General features: G+C 50.7%; 1 protein-coding gene across 1 annotated transcript in view; it reads left to right on the top strand.

Moving 5' to 3' along the window:
- The window catches only part of LOC121664449 (hydrocephalus-inducing protein-like), a 79,352-nt gene that overhangs the window by 26,190 nt on the left and 30,371 nt on the right, over positions 1-22,791 (top strand). Inside the window, 23 exon segments of the mRNA XM_042027757.1 lie at positions 393-631; positions 1,798-2,072; positions 3,588-3,808; positions 5,160-5,300; positions 5,781-6,097; positions 7,453-7,543; positions 8,360-8,452; positions 9,152-9,361; positions 10,218-10,352; positions 11,673-11,850; positions 12,369-12,529; positions 13,259-13,398; positions 14,454-14,590; positions 15,200-15,345; positions 15,433-15,618; positions 16,018-16,173; positions 17,932-18,171; positions 18,418-18,604; positions 19,082-19,243; positions 19,559-19,729; positions 20,838-20,971; positions 21,429-21,557; positions 21,863-22,046. Of these exon segments, the coding sequence (XP_041883691.1) occupies positions 393-631; positions 1,798-2,072; positions 3,588-3,808; positions 5,160-5,300; positions 5,781-6,097; positions 7,453-7,543; positions 8,360-8,452; positions 9,152-9,361; positions 10,218-10,352; positions 11,673-11,850; positions 12,369-12,529; positions 13,259-13,398; positions 14,454-14,590; positions 15,200-15,345; positions 15,433-15,618; positions 16,018-16,173; positions 17,932-18,171; positions 18,418-18,604; positions 19,082-19,243; positions 19,559-19,729; positions 20,838-20,971; positions 21,429-21,557; positions 21,863-22,046 (4,033 nt within the window).

The raw sequence follows: 22,791 nt of genomic DNA, 5'->3' as shown, positions 1-22,791 counted from the left end.
TGAGGCTGTCAGCAGTGTCCTCCAGCCGTGTGGCTGCTGGGGTGGGATTTGAGCAGTCCTGGCTTCCCCTGGCCTTGAGCCTTTGTTATAAGCCAGGAGAGAGAAAGTAGCTTTCCTTGGCACGCACTCCAGAGAAAGACTGGGGAAGGAATACTCTCCTGAGGATAAGCATCCCTTGGGTTGGGCAAAACTGGGTTAATTAGGTGAGTCCGTTAAAGGAGGAGAAAATACAGGTTGTATAAGGTCTGCTGTTGCCCGATACTGTAACTTATAGACAAATTAAGCCTTTATGATTTTTATCCTCCCCTCTTTAGTCTTTCCTTTTTTTATATCCCACAAGAGATCAGGGTGTATGGTTTCTATCCTAAATGCATATTATGTTTGTCTTACAGACTCGCAAACCCAACGTCTTCACTATTGATCCCAGTGAAGGAGCGATATCCCCTAGGTCTGAGATTCTTGTGACTGTCACAGCAATCCTGAATGACACCGGGCTTTTTGCTGATGAGGTGGAGCTGTTCATTGGGGACAGCCTTTTGACCACCTTCACAATCATGGCCTGGGGTATGGGCACCACCATAGTCGCCGACAAACCATTCGCTCCGGAGATCAACTTGGGATACCAATTCAGGTAGGAGATCTCTCTGCTCCCACCTCTCTTCCTGTCTCAGCAAGGAGCAGTTTTGCTGTCATCCTTCCGGCAAGATCTTCTTTAGTGTTCAAAGCCCTGACTCCTTCCCTGAAGGCAGAGATTCCTTTAGAAACGTGTGATGGCCAGTTGAGAGTTGTTAGATACCCTCAAAAGCCACTGAAATTGAAACCAGTTGCTAAATTGCCACTGAATTGTCTTTGTTTCTAATACGTTTATGTCCTCATTTGATCAAGTAATGATCTCACAGACTCCCACAGAACAAAGAGGTTCCCGAAATGGCGCCCAGATGAGGTGGCCATGTGGCTGAGGGACTGAGGGAAGATGGCATCACACCCTTCCCTTCTAAAATGGCACCTCCCCAACCAGGGGCCCCCAGAACAAAGAGGCAGGATGGTGACAACCCCCACCGGGAAGGCAGGAGCCCACAGAGCAGTTCTAGAGGCAGATGGAAACTTGCTGCTTTGTGTGGGGTCCGTGCCACTGCTGCTGCTGCTTCCTCATGCCATTTGTGGGCTCTGCTGCTGCTGCTGTGCTCTGCGCCCAGGACCTCGCTCATTTTTTTCGCTGCTGCCAGCAGAATTTACAACGTTCACTTCAAAACAGTTTCTAATTGCAAAATGCAGTTTCTACGAATGGCTACGAGTGCAAAACCAAAGCTGTCACAAAATAGAGAGGCCCTGCTCCCCTGCTTTCCTCTCCTGAAGTAGGCAGCCAATTTTTGCCGGCTTGCTGGGATCATCCAGAAACTGCCTCCGAGCTGGTTTTTAAAAATGCCTGCAATCATACTCCCACACACAAGGTCCCCAAGTGCAGGATCTCAAAGACTCAGTAACAGTTTCGGGCACAGATTAATACAAAATACAGTAACAGGATGAATCGCCCCAGAACAAACATTTTGGAGGAAAACACCAGGTCCTGTCAGTGTCTCCTAGAAAATGCTACATTGCCATGATAAACATATTTCTCTTTGCAATGATGACATCAGAAGGGCAGCTTATCAGACACTGTTTCTGGTCCACATTAAGACCTGGAAATGAAGACAGTCTCCAAGCTATTAACACCTCAAATTGTTCATTGGGAGCAGTCTGATGACCAGGGAAATATAGCTACTCCCATACTATTTTCCATCTTGTCTTCTCTTCTAGCCTCATTCCCTGCTTTCGTCAGTTCAAATTCACAAACGCGGGCTACCATTTCCATCAGCTCTACTGGACCGTGAAATGTTACAGCCCACCTGAGGAGGAGGCCCAGAGCCTCACATCCGTCAGTAGCTCCGAGAACGAAGAGGATTCCCAGAGCCCCAAACGTACCCCCTTGTTTCAGCTGCAGCCACGGTCAGTGGAGCTGCAGCCAGGCGAGTCAGCTGAAGTGGTGGTGCAAGGCTTCTCCAGCGTTCCGCAGGTGAGGTCCCCACCTCAAGGTTGCGAGTCTGTAAGACAAACCTCAAGGGCTGAGCCTGGGGAACCATCAGATCCCCTCCCCTGGGCTTGTTCCACAGTCCCTTGACATTTGCCTGAAAAAATGAGCAGGAGCCATTTTTGCCTGAAAAAATGAGCATGAGTCAAGAAACTGGTTTAAGGCCACACGTTTCCATGGCAGCACCAGTTGCTTTCCTTGCTGGCCACCATCAGGCCAGCTAAAGCTTTAATGTGATTTCACAGCTACCAAAACCTAGTGCTGATCCCAAAATAGGGGTGTGTGAGGAAAGCGACAACTCTTAGTTAAATTAAAAATCAAAATAATTTATTGAAAGCAGAAAAATTACAAAAATTAGAAAAATACAAAAGTTGGGATCCTATGGCTCGATAGGTGGTATGTCCCAGGAGTGCAGGGATCTGAGATCTTTGGCTGAAACAGCACTGGACCTCGGATGATGAAAAAGGACTTGCAGTGCTGAGGTGACTCTTGGCTGATCCAAGAGTCTAAAAAGGTTATTAAAAGCTCCTTGATAGGAGTTAGGCTTTTAGTGCTCAGCACCAATCTCCACCCACAGCTAGCCTGCAGGGCTCTGACTTTCTGAGGCCTGTCTCATTCTTTTATAGTGCCTTTGCTCTGCCCCAGTCTGCCCACAGTCCGCCTCTTTGGCCTGAAATGATTGGTGCTTTCCCTTTGAGAAATCATCTCAGCCCACCAATAGCTCGTCGTTGTCAGAGGGGCGGTATCAGTTGAGATGAGGGTGGTAAAGTGCCATCATTAAAATTCAGTTTGCCGTGGAGCTTGCCTGCAGGGTAATGGTTGAGGAGCTCCAAATAGCTGCTGGCTGTTAGAAACTGGAGTTTTGGAGTTAGGCTTTGAGTTAGGGTGCAAAGTAAAAACACTTAAAAAATATTAAAATACATCCAACACATCTTAAAACACTTGTAAAAGTATACAATAAACATGGGAAGGATAACTCTTGTGGTGTACAGGGGGTTTAAAGTTTGAGAAGGGAGCATAACTTGGGGATTTTTAACCGGGGATTTTTAACTGGGAATAGTGCAACTCTTTTAATAAACTACTTTGAACAATTGAAAATATTGATAATGGAACTTGATTTTTGTACCTGGGCTGATGTTAATTTTAACATTCAATTTAAAAATACTTAACTCAGAATTAATTAATTAAAACACTTAATATGCAAAGACCAAACATAATTAGGGTGGAAGGAAATACTGCTCTTTTTGGGCAAACAGTGTTGCATGCTGAGTCAGCAAGGAAGGACAGAGAAATAAGTTACACTTAGATTAGGAGCCCAAGAAGAAAGTGAATTAAACAAGTGCCAAGTGGTTTATCGGGAGTATGCACAGAGTAAGACAAAAGCTGTGTGAGAAGGGAGGGAGGGTCTCACAAGTGCCTTTTGTGGCTGTTGGGGTGCAGTGTTAGAGACAATTGAGTGCAGAATAAATAAGCTGCATCACAGGAAGAAAAGGGGGCAGTGACCATAACTCTGTGGCAGGAATAGGGCCCGTGGTGGGTGGTGAGCCAATTTGCTGGATGCCAGCACCACTGGTGACAAGTGTCTCTTGCATGCAGGTGGTGCAGAATTACGTGCTGTGTGAAGCCATCATTGGGGAAAGCACAACCGCACAGCCGATAACAGCAACAGTCATTACCTGCGAGTTTATTCATCCCTCTATAGAAGTATCAGCCAAAGAATTCTTTTTCCGAGTGGAGAAGGTAAGTCTCTGGATTGCATCCTGGCATTTAACAGCATGGCTGAGGAGGGTGTGTGCTTTTGTTAAAGCCCCTCTTTACCCTTCCTGAGGCACTTTGTAAAGTGAGTGAGGATGCTTTTAGAGATGAGACTGGTGTTTAACTTCCCCGAAGTAAAATTGCAGTAACAGCTGCACTGCCAAGGGGGATCGTGGCCACTTACAGAGAAATGCCAGTTTCTCTTCTCACTATAAAGGGAGATTTTTGAGGATCCTCCAAGGCAGGGTGATGTCTAAACACTGATGCTGTAAGGAAGCTGGGGAAAATGGGGATTCCTGGGAATTCCTCAGGCTTTCAAGGAAAAACCCGTCATCTCCTGTGTCTCTTTGCCTTCTCTGCTGTTGGCATGAATGCTTTATGGTATAGCTATATGGTATAGCTATAGGGTATAGCTGTATGGTATAGCTCTGTGCATTTCCCCAAGCCTCACCTGCCTCAAAGGACCCCCAGTCATCCTGCAGCTGCACTGATGATAACACTGGGATAGAGCAGGTGCCCTTTAGTCTCTGGATCCCAACTCCTGCATCATCTTTCCCTCTCCTGCAAGTTGTCTGAAAAAGAGATGTTTCGTTACTTGGTTTCTGTAGTTTCAGGCCTCTCCTCTGGTTCCCAGGCTTCCACTGAATCACAGAATCCCTGGAACAGGCAGTTCAGATGTAATTAGAAGCTTTTCAGCTCTCCCTGATTGTGCCTGGGTTCTGCTCAATGCCACACACACTGATTTATCACATACTATGGCACAGCACCTGTTTGGTATCAGTACATCCAGAACTAGTTTCCCAAACTCTCTGATTTCTCTAAAACATGCAGGAAGCCCAGCACAATGCATAGACAGGAAGGAAGAGCCTAGGCTGATCAGAGCTTTGAAGCCACCTTGTCCCTGTAGCAAGGGCAGCAAGGACATAGATTGCAGATGAACTGCTTTTATGAGGCTGCTAGAGCCAATAAGGTTGTAAGAAATGACTGTACATGAGTGAAGATCATCTAGCGCTGTTCTGCTCAATAGAGAGACAAAACTAGAGACCAATGCTCTGGATTCGCTTTCTGCTTTAGATCTTGTTCAAGCAGCTGCCTCCTCTAAGGGGCCTATTCCCTCATCTGTACATGAGAGTGTTTCCCTGTCCCCCAGAGGATGCTGTGGTTTCTAAACATGGAAAGCATCTGCTATAAAGAAAAATCTCCTGGAAGGGTAGAAACAGATAGAAAGGGTAAATAGAGATGGATGCACTTCTGGGGCTGAAAAATGTGAAACGCAGCAGAAGCAGGAGGAGGTCTGTGGCCACTTGAGGTTGTTTTTCCTTATCTCCTGTTGTAGAAACCCAGCAATGAGCTGACTTTGCAGTACCAGCCTTTGTCTTTAAAAAACACCTGTGCCCTGCCACTCGACCTTCTGCTGTACTTGGAGCAGCCATTCATGGTCTGCAATGCGGACCAGCAGCCCCTCCCATTTGGCCAGGTGAGCAGCCCTGGTCTCCTCCAGGGGGGTTTGAAGAGGAGGGGTGTGGTGGTGCCGCCTTTCTGTTGGGAGGTCCTCGAGTCGAGAAGTTTATTCTGTAGTGTCAGCAGTGGATTGGCCTGAGCTGCATCAGCAGAGCTGCTGAAGGAAGCAAAATCTCACCTGAACTGAGAAGATCCATCCTGGCTTTAAGGCATAAGGAGAAGGGAGCAGGCAACTAGGTCTGGGCCAGGTGTGCAGTAAAGGTGTCTCCTGGAAAGCATCCCAGCTCTCCAGCAGCCATCCCCTTGTATTGCTGCTGAGCACAGAAAGGGTAGCCTGAGAGGATCTTGGGCCAGAGCGTGGTGCCTGCAGTCAGACCCTCACTGTAAAGAAATGAGGGTGAACTGAGAAGCTGGGGTCACACTTTGAACGTTTACTGTTTCCTGCTGTCAGACCTGTCATCCCACAGGTGATTAATTACTGTTCATCTCCTTGCAGCCTGTGACAGTGGATGTAGGAGAGACCAGTCATCTCTACATTGCATTTGACCCAGCTTATGAACTGGATTTTCATAGCTGGGAACAAGAGAAGGTTCTGATGATAGACATGGTCAGAGGCCATCCTTACAAGGAGTATATCACCCTTCGGGGAGAAGTCCACTTCCCGAATCTCCTTATCCAGCCCAACACCCTGGAGTTTGGCTGCATCAAAGCTGGCACTGAAGAAGTGCTTTCTCTGGAGATAACCAACAACAGCCTATTTCCTGTCAAGTACCACTGGTCATTCCATGTGGACAGCCAGGTGAACAAGTTGAGGTATGTGCACCTTTGCCCTCTCCTTGAAGCTCCTCCTGGTGTCCTGTTTGTACTTGGAAAAGACCAAGGCTGTTTGCCTAGGATCTGGCAAATTGCTTCTGACTTTCCCTTGTGCAAGTGACACCGACCAGCCATGGTCAGGCTGGATGCTCAGGGAGTAGGTGTTTTCCACCAATTTGGTGCTGTGTAGCCCCCGTAGTGGTTTCCCCTGGGAAGGAAAGCTGGGGGGGAAAGCTGCTTTCTCAGACCTCTGTGGCCTGAGGCAAATGTCCACCTTGATGAAGGGCTCCTAGTCCCAGCTCCACAGTGCTGGTGGAGGCCCTTTGGCCCCTGTGCTTTGGGATGGGTCCTGTCTGCAGGCAGAGGAGCTGCTCTCTGCGCCTTGCCTTCCTCCCTGCAGTTGTGCTGGAGGATGCCCAGAAAGTCCCAGTTCACACCAGAGAAAGAGCTGCTTAGTGCCTGGGCTGATGCTGAACATCTTGTTACCTTCCCTTTCCTTCTTTTCTGAGACAACTCCTTTAGTGCCAGGACGATTTCTTTCCCAAGGGTCAGCTTTCAGTGGACACCTTGGATTCTTCACTCCCTTCCTTTTTTTGTGACACTTGTTACTCATTTTGACTTTTCCCCACTGCAACATGTCCCTTAATGGGTTCTGTACTGCTCAGCAGCAGGACTTGTTCATCACATCATCTCCCATCAACTCCCTGGCTCCCAGAGAGTTTCATTTTAGAGTGAAAAATACTGTTGTCTAGGCACCATGGTCCTAGGAAGTTGCCTCAAACCATTTATTAAAACTAAAGACAGTGGAATAAATGATTAGGGATCTCTTGGGGGTTATGGTGAGAGAGCCTCTCATCCAGAAATGAAACCCAGCCTTAAATAACAAGCTACAAAGCTAAAGACAGTTATTCTTTGGGGAGCAGGTCGTTAAAGGCACTGAATTCCTGTCTGGGAATGGAGCATCCAGGTCGTGTTTGACTGTGTGGGGAACACTTGCAGCAGGGTGTCAGGCAGGCACGGCTCAACTGTGCCCCTCATGTGGCATTAGAAACACAAGCAGAGTTACCCTGAGCACCTGCTTCAATTGAAAATGGAGGATGTGACCTGAGTCAACTGGGAGTGTTGGAAAATGTTAACCAACTCCCCCAACACTGTCAGGGCAACATTCCGGATAAATACCGGGTAGAGATGCAGAGTTTCTGGCCTTGGGCACTGCGGGGGCTGTGCTGGCTCGTCACTGGCCAGGTCTGCCCCTTGGTGCCTCAAATCTCACCTTTTTGCATGTCTTCTCTGTCTTTTCCTCTCCCACTGTTCTTTTTGCATCCCCACAAGGTGTTAATCCCTGTCCTTTGTAGTTCCTCACTGCAAGCAGTTACCAGCTGGCTGCACTGCTGCAAGCCCAGCACCATCCCTGGGCTGCCCTTAGAACGGACCTGCTCCAGCCTGGTTTGGGAAGGGCTGGATCAGACCATTTCTGAGCTCAACGCACCAGCCCCCATCCAGGGGCTGCATCGTGACCAGGAGCTGCTTGTGCACGTGTCCCTCCCTCCCACTGCAGGTCCCTGTTCATAGTCATGTTATTTTCCAGATATGAGTCTTGCCCACCTAAATTCCAACCCCACCCACCAAAGGAGAAGAGAACCCGTCTGGATGGCTTGACACCTCAACACAGACGCTTCAGGGTTAGAAATGTGGAGGTGCCATCCCCAGCCATTAAAGAATCACAGCGTCTTGCCAGACAGAAAGGACTTAAAGGAGGAACAGAGGTAGATTTTCTTGTACATCTACTGCTTGTGTTGCCTTCCCACTTTGCCACCAAAAAGTCATGCTCGTGCTGACCTCCCTTTTTGCTGCCCTGCTGTCCTGTGCCCTGAGGGTGGGCTGGGCAGCAGGGCCAGTGACTGGACATGGGGTATCTGGGGAGGGAGAAATAGGAGAGTTTTGCTCAGAGAAGCCCACTCACTCAGATCCTACAGACCTGTGTTGAGTGTGGGATATTTTTGGCTTATTTTCTTTACAATGTCAAATGAGCTCTTCATCTGCATCATGATGATATTATAAGATCTCCAGCTTCCTTCTCAGAGCAAGCTGGGACGAACCCTTATCTCCATGTACCCACTTCCCAACCCAGCCAGACCACTTGTTTCCAGGCCTCTGCCTTCACCCAACAGCTGGTATTGCAGTGGTGGCAATACAGCCCTGGAGCTGTCTTATAAAATGAGACTTTAAAGTGGCTGTCATGGAAAATGGCTTGTTTTTCAGGTGACGCCATACACTTGTGAAAACTCTAACGTCCCCCTAGGATTGTCATTCAGATGCACAGAGCTATACTGCAATCCCATCCCAGTGGACCAGGTAAGTGGGAATCTGTCTCACTTCCACATTTTCAGTGTGGCAAGCAGGTCTGTAGCTCTCAGTCCCATTGGTGGCCCTCAGCATAGCCCACAGAGGAGCCTCACATCCCTCCAGACCATCACAAAGTGCTGCTGAAGCAACTGGTCACTGGAGAGGCTGTGCAGGACATGTTGTAGGGCTGCCCAAGGACGCTGTGCAGCACCTATGGAGGCCATTGCTGCCCTTGGACCTCATCGGGTCCATAGGAAATTTTTGCAGGAGCTTTACTGTAGCACCTTGAGAAAGCAGCATATAAATCAGAGAGCAAGGGGAAAAGCCTCAGATCAGATGAGCTGGGCTGGAGTCCTTCCCTGAGCTCCCTGAGCTCCAAGAGCTCTCACTCTGAGTCTCCTCCTTTTCTAAAAGCAGTAAGAAATGCTTTTTAAAGGCAAGTTGTGCATCAGAGAGAATTTCTTACTGCCAGGAGACATCCCAGTTCACTTTAATGTAGTGTGTAATTAATGCATTGATCCATGAGTATGAGAGGTTTTCCCCATGGTCCCTCCACTGGTCAGTGGCATGGATGCAGGATGAGAATTGGGTGATTCTGGCTGTGTTTGAGGAATAGGTCCCTCCAGCTACAGCTGCACTTCGCTCCAAGCTGCTCTTCTGCATCCATTTCCATGCTCAACACCTCAATCTCTCCTGTCCTCCATCCAGGCTTTCAAGATCCTGCCACTGTCAGGTGAACTGCAGCCAGGAGAGAGCCAGCAGGTCACCTTCAGCTTCTTTGGCCACCTCAACAGCATTGCCCGTGTCACGGCACTGTGCAATGTGGAGGGAGGCCCCAGCTACGATGTGGACCTGACCGGGGAGGCCTCACGCATCAGCTACTTCCTGAGTGTCCAGGAGATCAACTGCGGGATCCAGGTACCACACATGTCCCCTGGCACAGCTCCTTGCCTTGGAATCATGGCCAGCGGGTTCCTGCCCACCTCGCTCCAGGGCTCCCTCCCCCTTCCCAGCTCCTTTGTTGGCTCTGTGGCTTGGGAGTACAACCTTTGAGGGATATGTCCAGAATCCAAGCTGGTTTAAAACGGCCATCTCCACCCCCCTCCAAAATGTTGGGAATGCCTCCTTTTCAGAGCTCCTAACACTGCCTCTAGGGCGGGCAGGGTCCCAGTGGGGATGCTCTGAGGGGCATGTCCCTGAGACATCCCTCTGCTGATCCACTCCTAAAGCCTGACCTCCAAGGAGGTGCCCTTGTCTAAAGCTCTTGCTTAATCCACACAATAATCAAGGGAAGAAGTTTGGCTTCCAGTCACTGTCATTGCAGAGACTGTCTCAGAGTAATCCACACTTCACTCCTTTGCAGTTGAAAGCCCACAGATATTTCCAGCTGCTGGCCTTGTGTGACTCCCTTGTGGCCTGTATGTTTCTTGCCACTATTTGCATGCAGGTGCCTTTTCTTCTGGAATGCCTCAGTGCCACCTCTTTTGTTTCTCCTGGCTGTTGGTGACCCCTCAGAGTGCACAGGACCTGTGTCCTCTGGTTCACTTATTACTGGCCCTGACATGGTTGTTACCACACCTCTGTCTGCTGCCAGAGCTCCCTGTTTCTGGGCAGGTGCCCTGTGCCTGGGGGTTCCCCAGGTTCCCAAGTGCCTGTATCTCCTCCCCCATCCCTGCTCCCACGATGTGTCTGCTTTCAACCCCAGGAAAGAGGAAGGAGATTCCCAGCAGCAGGCCTGGTTCTGTAACTTCCCTCTCCTATGCCTTCTCTCCAGATGTTTAATGAAATTCAGCATAGCAAGGTTGTCCTGGCGAACACAGGCAAGATACCATTCGACTGGGTGCTAAACCCCAGCACTGACACTGCAGACCAAGCTCTGGATGGAGTGTTTACAGTCAAACCCAGCAGTGTAAGTAGCACGAGTGACTGACCCCAGCCCTGTGTCAGGTGGCTCAGGAGAGTAAAGGGGAAAAAGGGGTGCAGGGGTGGGGAAGAGAGGGGGAAAAAAGTGTGGGGGGGAAACCCCAAACCCAGCCATGAGAGAGAGATCACTGCAAGCAATTTCTGCTGGGGGCAGAGAAGGTCAAACAAGTGCTCTCCGGCAGACACCGGCGGGAGGCACAAGTGTATTGGTCACTGTCCTGCCCTGCTGTGAGTAGAGGAGAGTTCTTTTTGATAGATTTCTCGGGCGAAAACAAGGCACAAAGGCAACAAATATTCTATCTGGAAAATGTTTATTGATAAAGAAGGGGTATGGTCCCGACCAGCGGGGGATAGAAAAGAGAGCAGAGAGAGAAAACAAGAAGCGGAGAGAGTAACAGAAGCACGTGGGACGAGTTAAGGCTCCCAGCACACGTACAAGCCCAACAGTAATTTTTCACCCCATGTCAGAAAATGGATTTATAACATACGTTAAGGCATAAATAAAAATGAAACCGGTTCCTCACAGTCACTCTGGGGACCCTGACGGCTGAGATCTCTCTGACTGTGCTGGCACTGGAGCGTTTCTGAGGGTCGCCTTAGCCAGGCTGTGTGATCACACAGGACACAGTCCTTGGCCCTGCCTCCCCGCTGCCAGTGCTAAGCAGCACTTACACATCCCTTTCGTAGGCTTGAAGCTCCTTTGCCAGAAATTGTCCCAAACTCTGTGCTGGTCCCTCCCTTCTCCAGCATTGCTTCTCTGCAGCAGCTTTGTGGGGCAGTGAGGGGGCCAGGGAGGAGCGCGGCTGGAAGTGTAAGGAGAAGTATTTGCAGCACCCCACCACTGTCCAAGCTGCTCAGTCCTGCCTGGATGTCTTTGAACTGAAGCAACAGCATTCCTGCCTTTGTCCCTCCTTGAAGTGGGAAGAGGAAGCTGATTGGCCTTCCCATTTCTTCATGCCTGTCTCCTGCAAGGGATGAGAGCAGGACTTCTCTTCCACAGTGGCAGCAAAGAGCCTTTTTTTGTTGAGGCAGGCCCTTGCTGGCAGAGGGCAAACCCCATTAGCAGCAGAGCCATGCTCACATCAGCCTGTGCTGGGGCTGCAGCCTTGCCAGACCTCAGGAGGACACACTGCAGCCCGGGGCTGGAGGCATGAGCTTTTGGGCACAAGGAAGTTAGAAAGTGATGTGGTCTGATGTTTTCTTCTAGATGAGAACCTGTCTTCTCTGCTAAGCCTATCTGTCCCCTGAGCCATCCCCTATTAAATGCTCTCTGATTCATTGCCTCCCTGTTCTCCCATACCTGCAGGGTTCCATTAGGCCTGGTGAGAGGAAAGAGCTGAAATTCTCCTACCTGCCAGGATTACCAGGAGCCTTCTGCAGGACTTATGAACTCAAAGTGGCTGACATGGACCCAGAAAATATCTGCCTGAAAGGAAAAGCGTCTTTTCCCATTACCAGTATCAACCTGCCCTGGAACATCAAAGGTGGGCACTGCCTGACTGTCCCCAGGAAGGGCCCCTCTGGTTTTGTTCCCTACCATATGCCCATAGGGCAGCTCACGCCCACCTCCACCAAGCCCGGAGGGTTGCAGGACTCCCAGACCAACTCAAGCCCTCTGGTTGCTTCATGAGTCTTGAGCAGAGGATCCCATGTGGGCTTTGTCCCAGGAACCATCCTGCAGAGCTTGTCTGGCTGGCAGGCTCCTGGAAGGATGACGGCTAAACAGAAAGGCTTGGGAAAGCTGTAAGAGAGGCTGGCAGGGCTTTTGGCAGGGTTGGGTTTGCATGATACTGCAGGGGAAGAGAAGCTGCTCTGTGGGGAGCAAGATGGGTGGGAGTGAACATGAGGACTCAGAGAGGAGCAGCAGCAGCATCCACTTTTCATAGACGGCCTGAGGGGTTTGTTTCTGAGAGAGGCCAGTGTTGGGGAAGTGGGACTCCCCATCTTAAATGGGATTGGCACTTTGCTAACATTTCTCTTTGTGGATGTTTTCTTCCTTCAGGAAATGAAAACTATGATGAGGCACTGAAAGAACTCATAAAATTCATCCACCAATACAAGCAAAAAGATAAATCACTTGTTTGGGAGAAGGCTGAGACACTGAAGGCTGAGACCCTGATGATTCAGAACCTGAAGTCACACATGCATGGCTCTGGCACTGTAGTAAGAACAGCTGCAGCCCTGTTTGGCACATGCCACCCTCTCCATGTCACCTGAGCCCCTTGCAGCCCACAGCAGCTTCCCGGTGCCCTGATGGCACTTGGGACCTCCCTGCCCACTCATGACCATGTGTCTGCTCAGCATTGGCCCAGGGGCTGCCCCTCTGGTCATGGTCTCTCCTGGGGTTGCAGCAGCTTCCTGGCTACCCCAGGGAGGGCTCCTGAAGGCCATGCTCATGGGATGGAGTTGATGGTGCTTTGGAGGAGATGCAGGTCATTGCTAGGCAGTTTGTTGGTCCCAACCCAAACCCTGCCAGATTGACAGACCTGAACAGCAGCTGCTTGATTGTGCCCTGGGACTGTGCTGGCAGTGTTCATCTCCAAGAGGCACCGGCTTGGTCCCAGTTCCTTTTCAAGACAACTTTTGTCCAAGCTGCTTTGGCACTGGCTGAGGGCAGGCGAGTGTCTGGAGCTCTGGCAGGTTCCTGGCTTGTCTGTCTGTCTGGCCAGATCAGCTTTGCTAACAGTGGCTAGGCAGGCAGAGATGCTGGAGTTACTTCCCTGGAGCTGAGGTCCTGGCTAAGAGAGCAGGTGGTGTCCCAGACACTGAGTGGCCAGATGGGAGCACCCCATCCCCCCCTCTCAACAAGAGCAGGCTGGGATACTCTATCAGGTACGATCTGGGCCTTGGGAAGGACCTTTGCTAACCAGCCACTGTCTTCCCTTTCCTCAGTGGGACACTTGGATACAAAAAAAGCTGGTGAAGAAGCTGATAAGGCAGGCTGCTCTGGAGCTGCAGAGAACTCACACCTCTCGTCGCCCAAAGACCAAGAAATTGTTCCCTGATAAGGACCTGCGCCAGAATCTTGTCAAGTGAGTGGAGACTCCCATGCCCATCTCGAGGTGCCCCGTGGGTAACACCCAGCAGTGCCCCCTGCTCCTGGGAGCTCCTTGTGCCTGCAGAGCTGGCAATAGCCGGGGACTTGAGAAAGGGTCTGGCCCTGGTGGCTGCTGTGACACGCTCTCTCTGTGAGCAACTGAGTGCCCTCCCTTCCCCAGCATCATGCTGAACTTGGGACTGCTCAGCTTCCCACAAGTGTGGGGTTCTGCCCTAGAGCTCAGGGGACCCTGTGCAGACCTTCAAGCCCTTCCAGACAGCATAGATTCTGACCCTGTTGACTAGCTCTGAAAGAGACAACTCCCAGCTGATGTCTTTGTTCAAACTAACAGAGAACACTAAACAAAAGGAGCAGGGAACTGCACACATCAGCAAACCCTTTAAAACCCCCAGAATCAGGTGGCTTGCATGCTGGTGGGGTGGCAGGTCTTATCTAGGTGAACTTCCCTGTGCTCCTTCATAATGCAGCACAGGCACCGGAAGCTCTACAAGAAGATGCTCGATGCTCTGCAAAACAGATCATTTGTGTGCTTTCCTGAGTTGGATTGCTCTGGGAAAGGACCTTCCTGTGAATTTTGTCAGTATTAATGGATTATTATGCTTATTGGTGCTGCTTTGGTGGGAGTTCTGGTTGCAGAGCAGTGAAGATTTCCTGTGCAGGCAAATCGTAAATCCTAGACTCCAAAGCAATTTCAGGCTCATGCTGTACACCAGGCTAAGCAGTTTCATTGATACCAGTGGAGGCCCAGTGTCCTCACCTCTATTGGCTTTTCATAGCAGAGGAGCTGTGACCAGTGTCCATTTTAAACGAATTTTACTTTCAGGTACTATTGGTAGGTGATAAAACCTAGGACCTGCACTCCCTGTGACTTCTTGAAGTCATTGCCAGGCAGTCAGGTCTGGGGTTTCATTGCTTGAGTTGAGTTTTTACAGCAATGAATACAGAATTAGTCGCTTTATTTGCATCCTCCATCCGCTTGGACATGTAGCTGGGCTGTGGTTTAAGGACTGTCCTTACTCCTTCTTCCAGCATTGACCTGCCTGAGTACATCCTGGACATGGGCGCTGTCCTTAAGGGCCACGTTGAGAAACGCACTGTGGAGATCAGCAACCCCGGATCGATGGCAGTGTCCTTACAGGTCGATCAATCTGTCCTGCAGGACACAGGTAGGCAGTGCTGAAGACACTTCCTGTGGGCTTGAAGGAGGTGTCTCAGACAGATTAGCTTAAGCCACTGAACTTAAGGGTTTTGAGCTTTTTCTTCTTAGTGTCCCTGATGGGAGCTTCAGAGCCTGAACTCTCCTGGCCAGCCATGCCTGGGGACCTGGCCTGCCTGCCATTGCCTTAATGCTTCAGTGCAGGGGCAGGAAGAGCTCATCACCCTGGTCACCTCTGGCATCTTCTGCCCTTGGCTCCCATGAGCATCAAGTTTCTTTCAGCATTCTGTGGGCTTGTTTTGCAAACCAGTGGGGTCTGCTGTGGTTTAGAAGTGCTTTGTTTGGAGTTGACACTGTCACAGTGCTTGTGTTAATCCTTTATTGAGGAAACAGCCTTTGAGGTCCTCTGGTGGATCAAAACAGGTTCCAAAAGAGGCCTTGAGGCAAGTCTGCGCTTCCATCCCAGTGGCGCACTGTGTCTGAGGGGTGTTCAGGTGCACCCTTTAGGTTTTTGTCCTGGTCACAGCACGGCGTGGGATTTTACCCAGACCTCTCAGCCAAGACCCCTGTAAGGCCTTAATGTGCTTATGACACGTTTTCTGTTTCTTGTGTATCTCAGCTGCTTTGTTTTCATCTGTTCAAGGTTTCAGAGTGAACCTGGAGAAGGTGACGTACCTGCCCCAGAGATGCGCCACGTCGTTTGAAGTGCGCTTTGAAAGTGCCTGCCAGCCACTGGGAGAAGTGGATGTGGTGCTGCCCATCACGGTACCACAGCTTTTTGGACAGGCAGCAGGCTGGGCACAGCAGCAGATGTCACCTGGACTCTCATATGAATTCTCTGTCCTTCTCCAGGTAACAAAAGGCCCCACGCGTCACATCCACCTCCGTGCCAAAGTGTTTGGACTGTCGCTCGACCTCTCCAAGAACCGATTTCAGTTCCACGATACCATCGTTGGGCAGTGCCAGGTTGAGACAGTCCGGCTCTACAACTGGTTCCGAGTGCCCTGCGAATGGTTCATTTCTGAGGTCAAGCCTGAGGTAAAGCACAGGCGACGTGGAACGCGGAACTTCTTGGTTGGGTTTTCTTGGTGTCTCTTGCCCTTTCTGCTCCTGCGGCTGCCTGAGCACTTGGGTCTACAGCATGTTTGAGGAAGCTTCTGAGGGTCTAGATCAAGGCTGGTTTGCCTGGACCTGTTCCATTAGCTGATGCTTTGCTTTTCTGCCATCTTCACCCATTCCTCCTCCTCAGAGGACAGTAGTTCCCCATCTGCCTGCCCTGTCTGCAGGTTCTCCCTCCAGCTCTAGGCTATGGGACCACACTTGGTTTGGCTGTGGGTGCTCTCAGCCCCATTCCAGTGTCTCAGAGCACTACAGGAACTGAGGCTCTGTCCTCACCAACCGAGGAGACCTCCCACGATTGGTTTCTGTGCCCAACAGAAAAAACCCTTTTTACCGCCCATACGTCCAAAGCTGAAGGACAGGCTGAAGGAGACTGAGGAGGATCCCTGTCCTTTCAAAGTGAAGCCCTCCAGAGGAATCATTGGTCCAGGAAAGTGGCAGAACGTGGAAATCCAGTTTGCACCCAAGGAAGAGGTGAGATTGGCAGGTGTCAGCCCAGGGGTGTCAGGGCCACCTGGAAATGAGGGCCTGGTGCAGAGAGTGTGGGATGAGCTCTGCCTTCACGGGGAGCTTTCTGCAAGCCCCGTTCTTAGTGTGGTTCAATTCACCCCAAAGAGCACTCCTGTGAGATGTGCTTTGAAATGCCCACAGGGAGCTTGCACAGAGAGCATCAGGGCTCTGTGGCTGCCTCTTGGCACATGGGGGGGATGTGCCCAACTGTTCTGAATGGATGATGTGGCTTTAAATAAGTCCCTGCCTTTTGCCCAGGCCTCTGACAGCAGGCAGTAGCTTTATAGGGATGGCCAGCATCCCAAAACCCACTCTCATTCGTAAGTTCTTTAATAATGGCTGATTCAGTCTATGATAGAATGAATATTATTTAATAGACTTCAGAGCTAACAGACATAAGACTTAAAACAGACTATTACTACACAGGAATAAGGCAAAAAGAGACAACTAGTGTTAGACATGGGGCTAAAGGTACCATTAATTTTACAGCTAGCGAAGAAATAATATAACTTAGGATCCAGTGTTTCTCACCATCCAATTCCTGATGGAGCACACATCAAAATCCTTTCCCTCAATTCCCAGGAAAGTAACCATGGATTCTGCATCCAGACTCTGCACGCCTTCATTGTGTGCATGTAGAAGGCTTCTGTCTCTGTGATAATTGTGTGGGCTTTTCTAGACAGAAGAACCGTGTCTTTTGGTCAAGAATATTTATTTTTCTTTCATCTCTTCCCACATTTGCTATCCAGACTAAGATGTTGATTCTTAGCTGGGGACCTGAGCCCTTCTGGTGCCAGAGATGACCCCTTGCTGGGCCTGTGACCCGCCTGGGTTATTTCTTGCATATGCACCAACCATCTGTGGCAGAGAGGAGGTGGACACGTCCTGCCACACCAACTCCCCTCAGCCTCCCCCTTGCCTGGCTGTATTTGCAGCTGCGACGTGGTGCAGAGCAGCTGCACACTGGCAGAGGATAACCCTGGGAGGGCTAATCTAGGCTCATCCTGCTGCTGGAACGGACAGACAAAACAGGCACCAGACACCTTCCTGGGTACAGCAGGACAGTTACCTGTACTGGTGTGCTGTCAGCAGTCCCTGGGGCTCTGGCCTGCCTGCACGTTCCCATGCAGCTGGGGATTCAACTTAAAGGATGGAGCATTCCCAAAAGGAGTTTGCCAGTGGCCACTGGGTCTTGGAAACTGACAGTGTGTACCAGGATGGACACAAGTGCTTCTGTGCCTGCAGACAGTGCCAGGGATCTTTAATTGCTCGAGAGATATAACCATCTTGCATCTGGCTTTGACCAGAACCAAACACTAAGCAGAGAAGATGACCCTTACTTCTAGCCAGCGAGAACTCATTTGTCTCTCTCTCCTGGAGCTGACATTTTCCTGATGCAGCAGTGCCAGGACTGTGTCTGGACACTGTAACCCTGAGGGCCCTTCTCATGGGCCTTGCACTCCTGCATAACTAGGTGAAAACATCTGACAGTCCATTGTACATCCATCTGATACCCAAATACCCGGTCACAGTGCACACCAGGATTCATCCCAGTTACTCAAACCCAGGACACAGACACTGTAGCCCCTAGCATAAGTAAATACCTGGTTTCCATTCACCTTGGAGGGACTGATAACACCCTGACTTTGGGGCAAGAGTTGTATTTGGGGTCCTGTCACCTGGGACTTGATGGATGAGTTTTCTGCACTTTTCTCTTTTCAGAGGTCTTACAGGAATGAGCTGAAGGTTAACATTTGTGGGAGCAGCAATTACTTAAAGCTGTACCTCTCGGGACAAGGTCTGGAGTCACGGTTGGAGTTCAGTCCCCCAGCACTAAAGATGGGATGGGTGCTGGTGGGCAGCAATTGGTTGGAGGCCACAGTGGTGGTGAAGAACCCGTGCAAGTTCCCCATTGAGTTTTACTCCCTGGATTTTGATGAGCAGTACCTTGAGGAGGAGAAGGTGAGAAGGCAGGTCTGGTCCCATGCACATGCTGCCCAAGCTTCACAGTACTCCAGCATTCCCAGGCTTGTGCCAGGGAGATGGAGGCAATCCCCAGGGCAAAGCCAACTCTGCTGACATGCTGTGGGAGGACTTGAATAATTCGTGGTGTTGGGAGGAGGGAGAAAATGGTTTGCTGAGTCTGTTTGTGTGATGAAAGGCGAGAAAAGGAATCTTGCATATGGTTTCTCTTCCCTACACACACAGATTCTGCGGACGGTGGTGGGGTCTAAATACCCAAAGACCTTTTTGATGCCTGCACGTGCTGTGGGTGAGACACTGCCCCCAGAGGTGCTGGAGGACTACAAAGCACGTGAGAAGCTGAAGGCTCAACAGGCAGAGCTCAAGGTCGGGGCTGAAGCCGAGGCCCAGGCCATGGGCAAGGCAGCACCAGGTGAGAAAAACAGTGAGGGTTTGACAGTGTCTGTTTTGACTGTGGACACAGCAGGGAGTCCAGCCCATACACCCTGAACTCTCTTTCACCTTGTTCTCCAGGGAAAGCCCATGCTTTTAGCAGCTGCCTGTTCCCCAGCTGGGTAGAGGAGCTCTTGGGTGAAGGGCTGTTGCATCCTCTACCAACCCAGAGTTTAGCCAAAGCAAGCTCCTATCTGCCCACCACAGACTGGAGAAATAATCAGGATATTCCCTTGTGTGCCTTAGCCACACAGATTAGGACTGGACGAGTTCTTCAGCCAGTAGGACCAAGTCTAATATCACTGGCTCTTTTATATTTGCACCTTCCTAGCAACAAAAGAACAAGCTCATGTTGCTTTCAGCAAGCCTCTTTTCCTGGGATCTGAGGAGATGGGGAGGATGATGAGGATCAAAGGTAGGCAGGAGGCTGACTTTTCCATCTGGTTTTGCACTGCAGCATGTCAAGGGACTGTCACATTCTGCCCAGAGCCCTTGGTGAAAGCAGTCAGGGATCCTATCTCTCGGGCTGTCATGCGCCACAGGGGCATGGAGCCATCTTCAGATGAAGCACAGCAGTGCAGAGGGATTGTTGTCATCGTCCACGGGGCACCCCGGGCAGGTACGTGAGCTGCAGCCCTGCAGAGGGCTGCAGGCAGAGGGCTGCAGGCAGAGGGGGAAGCAGGAGAAACGCACCCTGGGGGACCATGCTGCTTGAGGCAAAGCCCTCACAGCTGAGCAGGAGGTGAAGATGATCCTCTTGGCTCTAGAATTCAGAGCTTGTAAGCATGCTCAAGCTGCCTCCCTCATGGCCTCCCCTGGAGGGACACTTGCTTTCCCGCTGTCCTTGTAACTTTGAAATCCTGGTCGAGATTTTTCCAGGGCCTGTAATGCCTCATGTGCAAGTGTCACCGAGCAGCCCTCCTCTCTCTCTCAGGAAAGTCAGCGGTAGCAGCGGCCCTGTGTCAGTATTACAACGCGGAATACTTGTCCATAGACGCCGTGGTGAAAAAGGCCATCACCGATGGGAGCGAAGCTGGGCTCCGTGCCCGGGAGCTTTGCACCAAGGCTGCTGAGAAGCTGGAAGACAAAGACAAAAGGCGTGCTGGTAAGGAGAAATGTTGGAGCCAGAGCCAGGGCTTGAGAAACCCACCATGACTGTGCACTTCTGCTTACTCAGAGCAGCAGTTGGACAGTCCTTGTGTCTCTTAGGGAACATGCATGAAGTGCATCTCTGGCTTTTCTAAAAAAAAAAAAAATAATAATTTTAAGGGCTCAGGGGTTCTTTTATAGCCCCCTTTGCTGCCATTCTTGGCACATTTGTTTTCTAAGGGGGGTGAAGCATGCCTGTCTCTTTCCCAAATGTTCTGTATTTCCTCAAAGCTGAATTGAGCTTGCTCCTCATGGGCAGCAGGCAGAACTGCTGCCCACTTTAACAAGGACAAAGCCCTCTGAAGTGGCTCATTAAGCACAAGAGAACTGACTGTGAGTGTAACCTCGCAAACGAGAGGAACGGAGAACCACCTTCCAGAGGAATTTCCAATGAGAGACATGCTATAGATGAGCTCTTTTCTCCAGAGATTTACCTATGCCCACTGTCAGGTTACACAGCTCGTGCATGTTGGGCTGTTCTCCATGTGAGACTGGAGACTTTCATGAAATCTATTGTGCAGTTGGCGCCCTGAGCTCTGCAGGGTGAGGCCAGACCTGGTTTGGTACGAGGAGAAGTTTTGCATTGCTCAGTTTTGAACCTGGCTGGATTGGGAGCAGGTGGAAGGAAGAAGAATCTGGGTCCCAGCTGGGGTTTTCCCACAAGGAGGATTTAGCTTCAGTGGAGATGGGTGATGCAAGTGGGGCAGGACTGCAGGTCTCCACATGAGAATGCAGGATGGGTGCAGTGTACGGGAACAACGTTCCTGGAGGACGAATCTTTGGCTCGATCCATAGGGGAGCTGCTGTGTGAGCCATGTCATCTGCATGCACAGTTGTTAGGAGGGACATAGGGCTGGCATTAAAATCAAGTATGGGACGGTGTGCTTTACCACGCTGGTAAGAGAAGCAGGGAAGGAGCTGTTTCTGGGAAAAAGTGCTGCCAGTGCCCAGCAAACTAGGGAGAAAGTGCCCTGTTCCTTCCAGGGCCCAAGGTTGTGCCCATTGCGGTGAAAGGTGCCTACTTGCTTTTCACAGCCCCCCTGAACCATCTGTTCCCTGTGCAGGTAAAAAGTCTAAGCTCGCTGTTCAGACCAAGAAAAAACAAGAGGAAAAAATAAAGGGGAACACCAAAGGTGAGAACCCTTCAGCACAAAAGAAGAAGAAGGCAGCCAGCACACCCAAGAAAAAGGACCCCAAGGTAAACATGATCTGCACTGGTTGATGCCTGGGACCTTTGCGCTGTCTTTGAGATGGGCAGGGGCTGCTTACAGAGGAGGCTCTGTGCCAGCTAGACTCTGGTATGCGGGTCCATAGTGCCAAGCCCAGCTGGCAGACTGGGCATGACTTGGGCTGGGAATGTGCTCTGGCAGACAAACTCCACTGGTTCTCAGTGGCTTGTTATCAAAGTGCAGTCCTGGCTAGTGTGGCTGCAGGCAGTGAGCAAAGCGCTGGGAGGCTGCACCGGGGGCTTGCAAGCTTGGGTCTCTGCTGGCCAAGGGATGGGCCCTCCAGGACCATCCCCTGGAGCCCCCGGCCTGCCCCGCAGGGTTGTTCTGGTCTCCACTGGTGCAGAACCCCAGCTCCAAGCCCAGCAGTGGGAGCTGTTCAGAGCGTTCGACTGGGGTTCATTTTCCTTACAATGGTCCACACTCCAGGTCACGGTTTCCACTGCTCCTGCGCCACAGCCTCTGAACATCAGCAGCAGCAGCGGGGAAGAGCTGAACTGCCTGAGCTGTGTGCTGCCCGAGGACCTGCTGGTGGACATCCTCTCTGAGAGGCTGAAGGTATGTGGGGTAGGGGAAAAGGAGACATTCCTGCTCCAGAGAGACAGGCAGTCAGGTACGACTCGGAGATGAGGTGGAGGAGGAGGAGGTCTGTACATGCTGTTGGAGGATCCTGGACTGTGTGCAGGGAACCTTGGGGAAAGCTGCAGATGCCCTTAGTTGGCAGAGCGTAGGGAAAGATCCAAGCTGGCCTTAGCTAATGCACTTGGAACAAGGATAGCTGGTGCCTTGTGACATCTGCGTTCACTGTCCAGCTGCGAGCCCCCCGTGTGCGATGGCTGACTTACTCTTGCCTTGATTCGCAGCACAAAGACTGCTACAAGGGAGTGATCTTTGACGGCTTGGAGAGCCTCTTTGCAAGCAGCCTGGAATCTTCTCTGCTCTGTGTGCTCAAAGCCGTCAAGAATCGTCGTCATATCTACATTGTGAACCTGCATCAGGATTATGCTTCTTGCAAAGCCACGGAGGAAGCTGAAAGACAGGAGGAAGGTGAGATATCTCCATCCCTCTCAAATCTTCTCTCTCAAGCCCTCAACCTTATCTCTGTGTATCTGGGTTTGCAGCAGAGCTTGTAAGAAATGTTCTTATTAATCTTTTCACCTTCTGCCTCAGTGTAACCAGCACTCATCTCAGAGTTGCAGGAGATCTGAGGTTTTAAGACTCACCTTAATCTCTAAAGCTTGGGCACAAGTGCAAGCTGCTGTAGCTCAGTGACAAACGACTGCCGCCAGCCTTGGTGCACTTAAGCCAGGCGAAGCACAGGAGCTCACTGCCTGGCCATAGTTTGGGGGATTGTCTGAATTTTGGAACAGGGATATGAGCTCCTCAATATCTCCTGGTATGATAGGCTGGGTCGGGAAAAGCTGTGAAGCCTTGCAGCTGACCCAAAACACCCAGCTCTGCTTGCACTCACTCATGGTTTCTCCTCTGGTTTGTGCTAAAGAATGGCAGCAGAATGAAGCTCATCAGAGTGAAGTGAAACGTCTCTTGGTGTTGGATGACAACGAAGATGATGAGCAGAATGAAGCTCATCAGAGTGAAGTAAAACGTCTCTTCGTTTTGGATGACGACGAAGATGATGAGCAGAATGAAGCTCATCAGAATGAAGTGAAACGTCTCTTGGTGTTGGATGACGACGAAGATGATGAGCAGAATGAAGCTCATCAGAATGAAGTGAAACGTCTCTCGGTGTTGGATGATGACGAAGATGATGAGCAGAATGAAGCTCATCAGA

This window comes from Corvus kubaryi, unplaced genomic scaffold (assembly GCF_017639235.1).
Source record: "Corvus kubaryi isolate FWS band 111438036 unplaced genomic scaffold, C.kubaryi_AGA036_p1.0 37300, whole genome shotgun sequence".
NCBI classification, from domain to species: Eukaryota; Metazoa; Chordata; class Aves; order Passeriformes; family Corvidae; genus Corvus; species Corvus kubaryi.
This window is presented reverse-complemented; position numbering and strand designations above follow the sequence as displayed.